Source organism: Lactuca sativa, chromosome 5, assembly GCF_002870075.4.
Source record: "Lactuca sativa cultivar Salinas chromosome 5, Lsat_Salinas_v11, whole genome shotgun sequence".
Classification (NCBI taxonomy): domain Eukaryota; kingdom Viridiplantae; phylum Streptophyta; class Magnoliopsida; order Asterales; family Asteraceae; genus Lactuca; species Lactuca sativa.
The window spans coordinates 319497959-319510339 of NC_056627.2; the positions used below are offsets into that span (position 1 = coordinate 319497959).

The 12381-nt window shown below is 34.1% G+C and overlaps 2 protein-coding genes across 2 annotated transcripts; one reads left to right on the forward strand and one right to left on the reverse strand.

The window, feature by feature from the left end:
- The first annotated feature begins 4442 nt into the window (after positions 1–4442).
- LOC111890669 (uncharacterized) lies at positions 4443–7362 on the forward strand. Its single transcript, XM_023886770.2, has 10 exons — positions 4443–4747; positions 5245–5418; positions 5508–5610; positions 5695–5807; positions 5907–5975; positions 6072–6187; positions 6277–6331; positions 6672–6792; positions 6930–7072; positions 7141–7362. The coding sequence occupies exons 2-10, from the start codon at positions 5275–5277 to the stop codon at positions 7240–7242; spliced, it is 966 nt and encodes a 321-aa protein (XP_023742538.1). The 5' UTR covers positions 4443–4747; positions 5245–5274; the 3' UTR covers positions 7243–7362.
- Positions 7363–8249: 887 nt separating this feature from the next.
- LOC111890671 (NADH--cytochrome b5 reductase 1) lies at positions 8250–11298 on the reverse strand. Its single transcript, XM_052763592.1, has 11 exons — positions 11175–11298; positions 11061–11093; positions 10220–10345; positions 9950–10091; positions 9496–9586; positions 9317–9394; positions 9079–9159; positions 8904–8997; positions 8765–8826; positions 8545–8631; positions 8250–8446 (listed from the first exon to the last, which is right to left on the reverse strand). Exons 3-11 carry the CDS (start codon positions 10320–10322, stop codon positions 8354–8356), a joined length of 831 nt encoding a protein of 276 aa, XP_052619552.1. The 5' UTR covers positions 10323–10345; positions 11061–11093; positions 11175–11298; the 3' UTR covers positions 8250–8353.
- Between the last annotated feature and the right edge of the window lie 1083 nt (positions 11299–12381).

Genomic DNA, 12381 nt, shown 5'->3' on the forward strand with positions numbered 1-12381 from the left:
CTCCTGTCTAAGCCCGCTAACATTATCATGCCCTCTAATTAACATTATCATTAAACTGAACAATATTATTACCCAGGCCAATACCACTCAAAAAACCATTTTGAGTACTTGGGTTGCCTTTACTCTGGACTTCCACATCCACCTCAGGTGTATCCGATATCCCATTTGTACTATGATAGTTAGTTTTGTTTACTTCTTTTTATAGTTTATTTTAACATATTTCATTCATAATTTAGATAATTTCCATGCATATTTTCCCTTTTGTTATTTTATGACTATTTCGGGTACTTTCGAATCTTGTGAGCATAATTGCAGGTTTTCGGGTCTAGCGGAGCGGGAGTGTTCGGGACGTATGGGAAGCGATGAGATTTGGTAGACAAAAATGATGTTAGGCTTGGTGATTGTGGAGATGATGCATGGAGCGAGCTTGATGGTTATTTAAAGGCTTGGAGAGAAATAAACTTTAAATTTGCAAGATGCGGGAGTTTATTCAAGTGTGCGTAGATTTTTAATCGGGAGAGTGCACGAGCTTTGGAGGATTTGGAGAGGTCAAATTGGGCTTAAAATGAAGAAAAACTTAAAGAAAATGGGCTAGGAGGTGATTGGATTCGATCTGGGCTAAGTGGGCTAAGCTATGGAGGCCCAAAACCTCAAAGATGTTACATCCAGGGACCACCCGCGCAACATCACGTGGGTCGCGCAACCTCCAGCAAGGGCAGTTTCGGAAATTCTTCTTTTGAGCTATTTGAGGAAGGTTGGTGCCCATCTTTTGGAGACTCTTGGACATCCGATTTTTGGAGATTCTCTCTGGAGTTTTGAAGACTTTTGAAGGCCAAGAACACTTGAAGAACATCATATTTTTACCTCTTGATTCTTGCTTAATGTTTGGTACAATTTTCTCTAACTTTGTTTCTTTGGGTTTAGCCATGCTTGGCTAAACTAATCTTGGTTGACTTTTGGTTAATCCTTTGAACTTTTGTTGAATGTTGAAGAAACCATGAACATGTTCTTGAATCTTTATGGGAATGTTTTGTGCTTTAATATCTTATCATTACTTGTATGTTTTAGTTCATGAGTTTAAATGTGTTTGTGGTGATTAGTTGGCTAATTTCTTGATTAAGTAAAGGATCCTCAAATTAGCAAGCAACAAATGATTTTTGTATTGTTTTTGCTTCACACAATCATAAAAACATTTCCTCCAACATGGTGGTGAAAGCATTTGACCCCTCTTGGATTTGGTGACTTTTTGGTTCTTAATGCTAGTTGACTTTCACTAATTACATGCTATTTGGAATTAGTGACTTTGACTAAGGAAATTGTTATGAGCTTCTCTAGCCATTTCAACAATTAAGAAAAGTCTAGGTAATCTCAAGCTCCTTGGATTACTATAGCCAAATTAAGGATTTAAATCAAAGTATTGCACCATTGGATTCTAATGATATGTTCATCAAAAGTCAAAGTGAGGAAACTTTAAGTCAACCATCTCTCCCTTATTGATTTTACATCAAACTCTTATTTTTGTTGCATTTGTCTATTTAAATCATAGTTAATTCTAGTTTGTTTCAAGTATTTCAAAACACTAAACCCCCCCCCCCCCATTTTATTTTTATTGTCATTTTACAAGTATTTTTACAAAGAGATTTTTCATAGAGTTATAAATTGAACCAATCTCCGTGGATTCGATCCCTTTACCATTATACACTATTTTAGTGTGTAATATTTAGGGTTATTATTTGTGTTGGCCTCGACAACCACCATACTAGCATTTGACAAATCACATATTCTTTGAATCTTGGAACTACCATCGCCGTTAATGTCATTATTTTTAAAGTTTTCCATCGACTCCTCGACAACCGTGCCCTGGAATCTAGATTTTTCTCCAATCATCCGATCTGGACGCACCTCTGACTCATCTTCCAACGACTTACCATCACCCCTCTCAAACTCCAACCTTTTATAAACATGATCCTTAGCAAACGAGTATCCATTTTCAAAATCGTCTGCTTCTGATTCCACTAATTCACCTTCTTCAACCTCATAATCAGAATTCATATAATCTTCAATGTCACATGCCGGTGGTTTCCAATCTCCATCCTCTTGCACCTTAATTTTAAACGACATATTTCTCCAATAAACATTCATCCATTGATCAATACATTCATCTTGATAAGTGGATAAGATGCATACTCTACAAGAAGACAAATTCATTGCATCTTTGGGACACTATTGAGGTATAAGTACCCTTCCAAACTTACCAGCAATAATGGTAAAAACATTTGAATCCCAGAGCTGTACAGGGACACCAGATATCTTCAACCAAATAATTCTCTGCATATGATAACCGGAATTATCCCACTTTTTTATCCAAGCAAACCACATGCTCCATATATCCCTTTGATCCCTATGAAATGCTTCTGCTACCATATGATAACCGGAATTATCCCACCCCACGCCAACCCCTCTCTCCCTGCTTTGCTACATGACGCCATAGAAATCCCAAATCAGATTTCTTCAGACCTCATCTGATAGCATGTATCCTCTCTAGCGTGGAGTTGACGTGGGCTCCACCATCGGAGCCACCATATACGACGTCAGGTGGTATATGAAGTCATAAGGTGGTATATGAAGTCATGTGAAGGTTTTTTGTAATTCGTTATCCTCTTTCTTGATCAAGAACACAAGAACCCATGTTTGAATTTTAAAATTAGGTGTCTTCTTAAACATATATCAACATGCTGTTTTTGTTAATCTTTTTTCCATAAATCAAATGATCATCATTCATCATGATTTGCATATCTAAGTTTTTAATCTGGATGTAGACACACAAACACTCAAATGATTTGTAGAAAATCAAAAATCCAGAAACGATATGTATGTTAATTGTATTCTTGAGTTCCAAAGCAAGATTGGTTGGTGATAAGAGGGGTTGTGATGGTGTGTATGTGTGTGTCCATCGACTCTTTTCAAATTGTGTGTGTTTATCGACTTGAGTTCCATACCAAAATGGGTGGTTTGTGGGGAGAGGCGATCACCCATGTTAAAGTGAAAGAAAGTAAGATGAGTAAAAGCAACAAGTTGTATAAAAATTATGGAGTAAAACCGAAAGAAAATGAACTTTGGATAAAACAATATAAACTTTGCAAAAATAAGGATTTTCCTTTGAGTTTCATTTAAAAATAAGGAAATCAGAAGAAAAAAGATAAAAGTACACAAACGGTCCCTGTGGTTAGCTGAAAATCGCCACTTTGGTCCAAAAATGTATGGACTAGCATCGAAGTTCCAAAGTTTTCATTTTGTTGTGAGTTTGGTCCAATTTGTTTTGCATTTTTTAAAATGACGATTTCGCCTTTTATATTTTCATTTTTTAATTATACATCAGACCTCCTAAACCTGCAAACATATCATTGGATCTCTGGCTCCGACGAAGGCCACTCGTCAGACCTCCTCTTTCTCTCACCATAACGTTGTCGCCACCGCCTACCATAGACCACCATCGTCTTCTTCGTTTGGGACAAAGAATAGCATCCTCGTCCATCTGTAAACCCTTGATCTGATCTCTAATCTCGTCGCCTTAGTCCAGATCTGTAAAGTTCGCTTCGTCTGGAACAAGCCACAAACGTCGCCTCCGTCTCCGTCGAGCCTCGTCTCTCTCCATCTTTCTTCGTCGAACCTAAAGGCCGACGTAGAGCAACGATTTGGCCAACTAAGGACAACTACTAGTTAAGGTTTTCAGATCCGACAAGTTAGGGTTTCAGACTAACGAGTATCAGACGAGTTAGGGTTTCCCAAACAATGATCCTTCTTCTTCTTCATCGGAAACCCTTTGCCACCATTATATGTGGCTTGAGTTCGTCTCTTTACTTTTCCGACGCCGGTGGTGGTGGTGGTATTTATAGATCTACACATGATGGCCGATCGACAAGGGTTTCTCACTCCCTCCCAAGCTCCCTTTCTCTCTCCCTCTCTCTATCTTCATTTGGAATAGCCACTCTTGGTTACAAGACAATAGGACTCAAACTTAAACTTAAAAATGTGAGAGGTGGAGGCGGCGAGCTACGGTGAAGAAGGTGACCGGTGGTGGTTACCGGAGGGAAAAAAAGAGGGGTGGGGGGGGGGGGGGGTGAATGGATGATAACACACTCTTTTTTGTTTAATTTTAAATTAGAAATATAACAAAATTTAAAAAAATAGAAAATGAATTTAATGAGTAGGAAAATTGTAATTAAAAAAATTCAAAACAAATTAAGCTAAAACTCATAAGAAAATAAAAACTTTAGACCTTTGACGTCGGTTAAATTTTTTTTGGATCAAAGTGATAATCTCCAACTAAAACCAAAGTTGCAAGATGAATTAGATAAATTAGAAAGTTAAATGAAAAGTCATTGGCTAAAAAAAAAAAAAACTATAAAAGTTGATTGATATAAACGTTTGATCCATGGTTTTTATGGAAACCGAACCAAACCCATCCATTTCAATCAAGTCGGTGTTAACGAAATTCGCTGATTTTGCGGTGTGCCCTGTTTCGAAGAAATAACATTTTAGGCTGACGTCCAGAAACGTGAAGTACATGTAAAGAAAGGATCGGAAGTCTCTGTTCCTTCTTCTGACGCTTCGCCTAGGGAGAGACAGGGAGGGAAAGAGAGAAAGGGTGTTCTTCGCCTCGTTTCTTACTCTTCACCTAACTCCCTCGATATAATTTCCCTGGAACTCGATTTGGGTTTCACCGATCCGCTTCTCTCCCTTCAAGGTAAGATCCATTCTTGATCATATCATCACCTGTTAATCGCATTAAATTGAAATTGATTTATCGTTAACTCGTCATGCCCGAATCATAATTTTGCTTTTGAGGAAAGACTATTTGGTCAATGATTAAGAACATATCAAAGTACACCTTCCGAAGTCGTATACTAATGTCAACCCTAGTGAATTGGTCGATGATTAATAACATATCAAGTACACCTTCCGAAGTCGTATACTTATGTCAACCCTAGTGAATTTTTACTTCGAAGTTCGTATGAATTGCTCTAGATCTTCAAGTAAAATATAATTGCTGGTGAATTTTCATCACAAATAGAAAGATTTTCTAATCAATTTGGGCATACAGTTCACAATCCATATCAAATTTGGATTTTGAGATATGTAGTTTGACTTCAGAAGTTAAAGATTATGAACCTAGTTCTACATTAGCTTCTGAGCATATAAAATTGAAACTTAAAATCGTGGTTTCATGATAAAATTGAACAGGCGTCAGACAGATTAAACATACTAGGACTAATGACATCACGAACGATAAGGAGACGACTCCATCATGGAGATGTCGGTGGTAAAAAACATGAGCATTTAATAGGTGCAGATTTGGATGACCTAAATGAACCTTTACTTGGGAATAACGATGACAACAAGGCTAAAGAATTACAGGTGCTTTCATGATTTCATCTTCCCAATTTCCTTTTCATCACAATATATAATATGATATTTATCATGGGTATCTAATCTTTGTTTTTTAGGTACAAACGTATGAAGATATTATGTATGATGAAAAAAGAAAAGAAAACCTCCACTGGGCATTTCTGTTCTCTAATATACTTTCAGAATGGGCACAATGGTTAGGTATGAGTTATTACTTGAAGAATCCTTTTTTTTTCTAATGTTCAGTTTTAATTGATGAGAAAATTTCCATTTTGTTTCTTGTAGCAAGAGTTCTACTTGGATCCGGATCATTTATTGCAAGGATTTGGACTTTGCCTTCAACAACAGGAAGTGGCCCAACAAAGAAGTTTCTTCCACCATTACTTACTCCATTACAAGTATAAATAAAATCAATAAGAAAAAATACACAATGAAATATATCATGAAACAAGGAAAATACTGAATTCATTTGTTACTTTTCTTCTTCTCTTGGGTAGGAGGCAAGATTGAGAAGTCTGCAGAAAAGATTGGAAGTCCCTTTTGATGGTTCATGTTTGGAGCATCAAGTAAGTATCTTGTTTCTTGTTTTTGTTGAAAAAGGAGGTTGATTTATTGGGGATTTTTGTTTTTCTTAGAATTTGATAGAATAATTTGGGTGGCAGGATGCATTAAGACAATTATGGAGGTCAGCTTATCCAAATAGGGAACTCCCAGGGCTTAAATCAGAGGTATGGAAAGAGATGGGGTGGCAAGGATCTGATCCTTCTACAGACTTCAGGTAATATTAATAACATTGTTAAAGTCCATGTAACAAAAGTTTTATGCTTTAAATATTTTAATAAATAAATTTGAATGCTATTTTTGCAGGGGTGGAGGATTTATATCTCTAGAGAATCTTATCTTCTTTGCCAAGAAATACCCGGTTTGTTTCTTTACCTGAATATTTAGGCCATGTTTACTATGGAGTATTATTTACAGCATTTTACTTTGCAAAATTACTCAATTGTAACTGTGTCATATAAATATAAAGTGATTTTCACTGCTATAATTAGGTAGATTTTTAAGAAAGACACCAAATAAGTTGATTAAAGTTGCTATTTCATGCATTTAGCCTAAAAGTAAATGAGGTCAAAATTGTAAAAAGTTACGACACAAATGGTAAAAGTGTCTTTTCCCTCACTTTAGGAGGTGGTTTGTCGATTCGTAAACATACTATTTATTAAATTTTCATAATTTTTTTTTCATTATATGAACATGAACAGGAAGCATTCCAGAACCTTCTAAACAAAAATGAAGGAGATAGATCTGAATGGGAGTATCCTTTTGCTGTAGCTGGCATCAATATTTCTTTCATGTTGGTGCAATTGTTGGAACTTCAATCAGGTACTTAATAACATAATTAATATATCCAAAACAAAATTTTGTACCTTAATTTGCAAATTATGAATTATGATATATTTAAAAGTTGACCTTTGACTTTCTCTATTAAGTTGTATTAAGAGATTTATGATGATTTGCAGGAAAGCCAACATCTATGTCAGGGATACGGTTTTTGGAATTTCTGAGTAACGATGAGTTGGCATTTGATGAGCTGTACTGTGTTGCCTTTAAGCTCATGGATGCTCATTGGCTTGCTAAACGTGCTTCATATATGGAATTCAATGTGAGCAAATTTTTAATATTATTTATTTTTTTTTTTTTACTCAATACTAAAATTGTTGCATTTTGCAGGAGGTTATGAAATCCACAAGAATGCAACTGGAGCGAGAACTGTCACTTGAAGATGTCACAAGTGTCAAAGATTTACCAGCGTATAATATGTTAAAACGATGAAATGTGGTTGTAAAGTGATTTGAATTTCTCACAAAAGAGAAGGGGAATGTAAAGGCCAATTTTGTGGTCTCAAATCTGTACAAACGTAAATGCAAATGAATTTAAACCAGGACTTGTCTCTATGACTTTCATATATAACTGTTATTCTTCCAACCCACCCCTCATTTGAACCCTCAACCAAAGTTTGAGGGGCAACCAAGGTTGTTCACTAATTGGATAAAACCGAATTGTCCAATTGGACAATTTGGATTGGACTATTTGGTTCAGATTTTTAGATTGGTTTTCAACAAAACCAAATTATTATTTTGGATTTTGAATTGGCTTTGGTTTATAAAATATGAACCGAATAGTCCAAAAAATCGAATAATTATTTATTATTTATTTATTTATAATATATATCTATAGTTATTTATTAATTTTGTAATTTATTTTTTCAAATAGGTTCAAAATGTTTCACCTGGTAAAAAAACATTAATATGCATTTCCTTTTAAAAGTTTTCCATCTATAAAATATTTAACTATAATATATCTTCTTAGTATTTATAAATTTCAAATCACAACTAAATAATTTGTTTTTGTTTATTATGTAAAGTTGGATTATAATTATATATCGTTTTTAAAATGTTTTGGTTTTTTGATAACCGAATAATAAAAACCAATCCAACAATTGGATCGGATCGGATTTGAACATAATTTGGACTGTTCGGATCCATGTTTTGAGAACCGAAATCAATTTGAGTTCACTTGATTGGATTGGATCAAACCATCCATCCAAATGAACACCCTTAGGGGCAACAATTCAACACTTATAGAAAAGTTGTGAATGTAAATAATGAAAGACAACATCAAGATTTGACCTAAATGAACGACTTAAGCCTGGATATTAGCGTTTCATTTTAACTTGGTGCAGAAAGAAGGATTTAAAAGAGGCTTTTCACCTAAGCATCTGGTTTGCATGCAACAATTCACAATCACGAACCATCTTAGTTAGTGCATCAGTCAATCAATTAGAGGTGGAAAAACTAAATTTTATTCAACTAGATAGAAATCCCACTAACAAAATCCCAAATACAAGAAACAAAATCTCAAATCTCAATAGGAGGTTTTGGATTTAGAATTGGAATAGCATATCTGATTCATATCCCAAAGCTTCAAGATGACTAGCCATCGCCTTGTTCATTGGTGGTGGCCCACACCGTAAAATCTGTTCATACACAAAATATGATTTTATTTAGTTTTTGGTTTTTTATTTTTTAACCACTGTTGAATAAATATTTGAATGAAAGGAATAGAATAGGATACCTTGATATCAGATGCAGGTGCAGGTAAATGGTCTTGGATCATTTCCTTTGATACAAACCCAACGCCACCTGTCCATCCCTCTGGTGGCTACACATGTACAAAACCAACCAGGCCCTTACTTTTAATTTATAATTTTATAATAAACCCAAAAATGAAAGATTCATTCATTTCTTTATTATAGATTTTTTTTAGTTTTGTTACTAATTAAAAGAATACCTACCTGATTCAATACATAGTAAACTTTGAAGCGGTCAGGGTAATTAGAAGTAAGTCCCTCCAGTTCTTCCTGTAAGTGGTAATTAATCCATCATCAAATTATTTAAATATAAGAAACTAAAACTATGTATATATATAATTACTTGCCTTAAGAAGGATGTCATCAGATGTGACATTAGCATAGATGAGATACACTTTTGTCTTGTCTGAAGGGTTTTCAAGAACAGCCCTAGCAACCTAACATTATCAACACAAAATATAATTTTTGTTTTAAATAAAGGACTTGATAAGGTTTAAAATAAATAAATATATAAACACCTGAAACATTGGAGTGATGCCAGATCCACCAGCAATCATTCCGAATGCTCTAACCTGACCTGGTTGATACCTAAAACGCCCCTGTAAAATGTAATTTACAATATTTTAAAGCTCAAGCCCAAAATAAATAAATACATGAACTTACAAATTAGATTAGTTTCAATTCATCATTAAACATAAATTTATAGAAAAGAAAAAAATAGAAAGACATAGAAAAAGTATAAATGACTTGATTTACCTTAGGTCCCTTTACAGCCATATAGTCACCTTCACGCATCTCTCTGAAGTGATGGGACATCCTACCTTGTGGATACATCTACATTTACACATCACAATATGATGATTTATATGAAAACACAAAATGCATATATAACGTAAATGATAAGTGTAAACAAATTTGTATAATATATTATGTACCTTAATAACAAGCTCAAAATATCCAACATCAGAATCCAAAGTGGTTGGAGTGTATGGTTTAATAACCTCTTCACCTTGTCCATCTGTACCCCTAAAGGATCAAATACAAAACAAGCAAATTGATTAGGAAAAAAAAGAAACATTCCTTTATGTATATGCATTTTGAGATCAAAATTTAAATGTTTAATAGCAGAAAAAGCAATTTACTTTCATTGATTTGTTTATTATAGCATCCTACTATTGTTCTTTCTTTTTCAGCATTGTACTATGAAAACTCTACACTGATAGATTTGGGTAGATTTTAAAAACAAAATCCCTTAAAAAAAAAAAGAACTGAAAGCATAATTCTGTAACAGAAAGAAATGAAAGTTATAAAACACAAATAAACAAAAGTAAATTGTGTTTCTTGCATTCAGCCAAGATTGAAATGGAGAAACCAGTTTGCTATCAATACCTGCAACTAATATGCTGTCCAATAGGAAGTCCCAAGACTGAAGTAGGTGTAGGAAGAGCAAATCTGAACTTGGCCACATTATGGCTAAGTTGTGTGCGCTTAACAAGCTTGAATTGCTTAAAATTTTCAGGATCTATGGACCCTGTTTGTTCACAACAACACATAAACTTATGATTTAGTCTTTCAGATAAACCAGATGGAACCCATGAGACAAAATGGAACTTGGAATAAAAATAATAAAATAAAGTGAGTTTATGGAGTATGATGAACCTTTGGTTTTCTTGGAGGAGAAAAGGATGAAAGCAACAAGGGTAACAATGACAACAGCAAAACCAATGCCAATTTGGATCTCAGGCGCTTGCAAGAACTCCATTGCTCAGCAATTAGGCAAAGAACCTAATGGGGGATCAATTTTAAAAAATATATCAGTATAAAAAAATAGGTTGTTGGGATGATAAATAGATGCTACTTGTAGCATCTTCAGATTTTCAAGTTTCGTTGATGAAACCAAAAGCATATTATCTATCATTACTTCTCCACAAGAACAATGTGCTTTTTGTTTTGCAATTTATTTTTACAAGTTTCTTTGAATGATAACATGACAACAAATCAATTTTATGTCACAAACACACCATGCAAACCACTTATTACCCTTGGATCCGAACCTTCTTTCTACCAGATCAAATTTATGCAGATTCTGTACTCTAACTTAACAAATGAAATGCAGAGATTTCAGATACATAATCGTGTGAAAACTTTATATGCATGTATATTTCATAAAGATGTAAACTCAAGTGTTAAACTATTAGTAATTTACGAAATCAAATCCACATTTTGGAAGAAGACACATCAGTTATCGCGTAAAAGGAAATCAGAAATCGTGTCGATTCCCTAAACCATTCACCTCCGAATAGAAGAATGTAATTAGTTGGAATACTAAAGGTGAGGATGCAGAAAACTGCTTTGATTCCGAATTAATATCCTAAATGTGCACATAGATCATGACGCTTTTTCGTAACAACTTCTGAATCAAAATCAACTTTCTTAAGCGTTGATACATCAAATCCAGTTATCAAATAATCCGACAGAAACCATAGAGGAGTAGCATTACCTCAAATTTCTCCACCAGTTAGTGATCCACAACCTGAAAGTAAACAAAAACAATAATAAGTTTTGAAACAGATCTGCGAAGAATCAGAACAGGTGGAAGAAGGACGTAACATACCAGAGGGTGTGGGAATGAAGTGGGGAGGAAAGAAGCCAGAAATAGAGTAGATGATGAATCCAAAGGGTCAATGATGGGGGGTTTTGGAGGAACTATAATATATGTATGTCACTCACCGTACCTACTACCCCACTAACACTACACCAAATGGTGCAATCGTCGCCCGTGGTTTTTGATCCCTAGCAGCCTTTTTTAGCAACAAAAAATAAATTAATTAAAAAAAAAGGACCAATTAGTTGAAGTATTGAAGTGCCACCCACATTTGACCAAACTTTAATGTTTATTTATGGTTTCCACTTTACTCAACCAACCTTGATAAATGATTTTTTTTAAAGAAATTTACATAGATAGTCTAATTTTTTAGTAATTTAGTAAAAAATTGTAAAAAAAAAAAAAATAGGGTTGCCAAAAATAGCCAAGGAAACCATATACGCATGCATGCGGTTTCGTCAACTCGTCTACAAAATCATCATCTCACTTTCGATTTCATGTTATTTATAAAAAATTAGGAAAATTAAAAAAACATTTTGCACATTTTCGAGGATACGAAATCGCGATGTTATATAGTCATTTGTGTTTTTCTCTCAAGTGGTGTGGGGTTTCCTCTTAAGTGGTTTGGGGTTTTCTCTTAAGTTGTATGTGCATGTACAAGTAGTTGATGCATGTTCTACGAATTAAAGACTTGTACCATCGGAGATGACGGTTTCATTCATCTTTTTTTTTTCTGATTCCCATGCAAATCTTATACAAATTATTTCTAAATTTCAGCTTATATGATAAAAAATACTATATATAAGATTACTTGAAACATTGTTTTATGGAACGTCTTTTTCAGCTATCAAGACACATAATTATTGTATCATTGAGTGTGAAAAATGAGGTAAAAAAAAATTTAGGGTTTAATTATATTGGACTAATGGGCCACGAAAGTGCAACCCATTTGACGAAACCGCAAACAAGAAACCATGTCAAACAAGGAGGTGATGTGTGTTAGTGTCATCTCTGTTTTGATGGTTATTTTTGGCTAAGTCATTAAGAAATTAAGTTGTTTTTGTAACTTTATATTTTTTGGCAATATAAATATATAATTAAGAGTTATTCACTAACACGATTATAATGGAAGATTTTACAGATATTGTTAAAACTAAACATAATTTGATGTAAATTTAAAGGAAACAACTTGAAAACATTTGTTTTGCAAAATAAC

Bases quoted from the DNA above. Each gene is read 5' to 3' on its own strand.
- LOC111890669 (XM_023886770.2), top strand. From the start codon at position 5,275: ATGACATCACGAACGATAAGGAGACGACTCCATCATGGAGATGTCGGT. The intron at 6,188-6,276 runs GTAATATTAATA...CTATTTTTGCAG, and splicing joins GATCCTTCTACAGACTTCAG to GGGTGGAGGATTTATATCTC. The intron at 7,073-7,140 runs GTGAGCAAATTT...TGCATTTTGCAG, and splicing joins CTTCATATATGGAATTCAAT to GAGGTTATGAAATCCACAAG.
- LOC111890671 (XM_052763592.1), bottom strand. From the start codon at position 10,322: ATGGAGTTCTTGCAAGCGCCTGAGATCCAAATTGGCATTGGTTTTGCT. The intron at 10,092-10,219 runs GTTCATCATACT...GTGAACAAACAG, and splicing joins CTCCTCCAAGAAAACCAAAG to GGTCCATAGATCCTGAAAAT. The intron at 9,587-9,949 runs GTATTGATAGCA...TTGATCCTTTAG, and splicing joins GGACAGCATATTAGTTGCAG to GGGTACAGATGGACAAGGTG.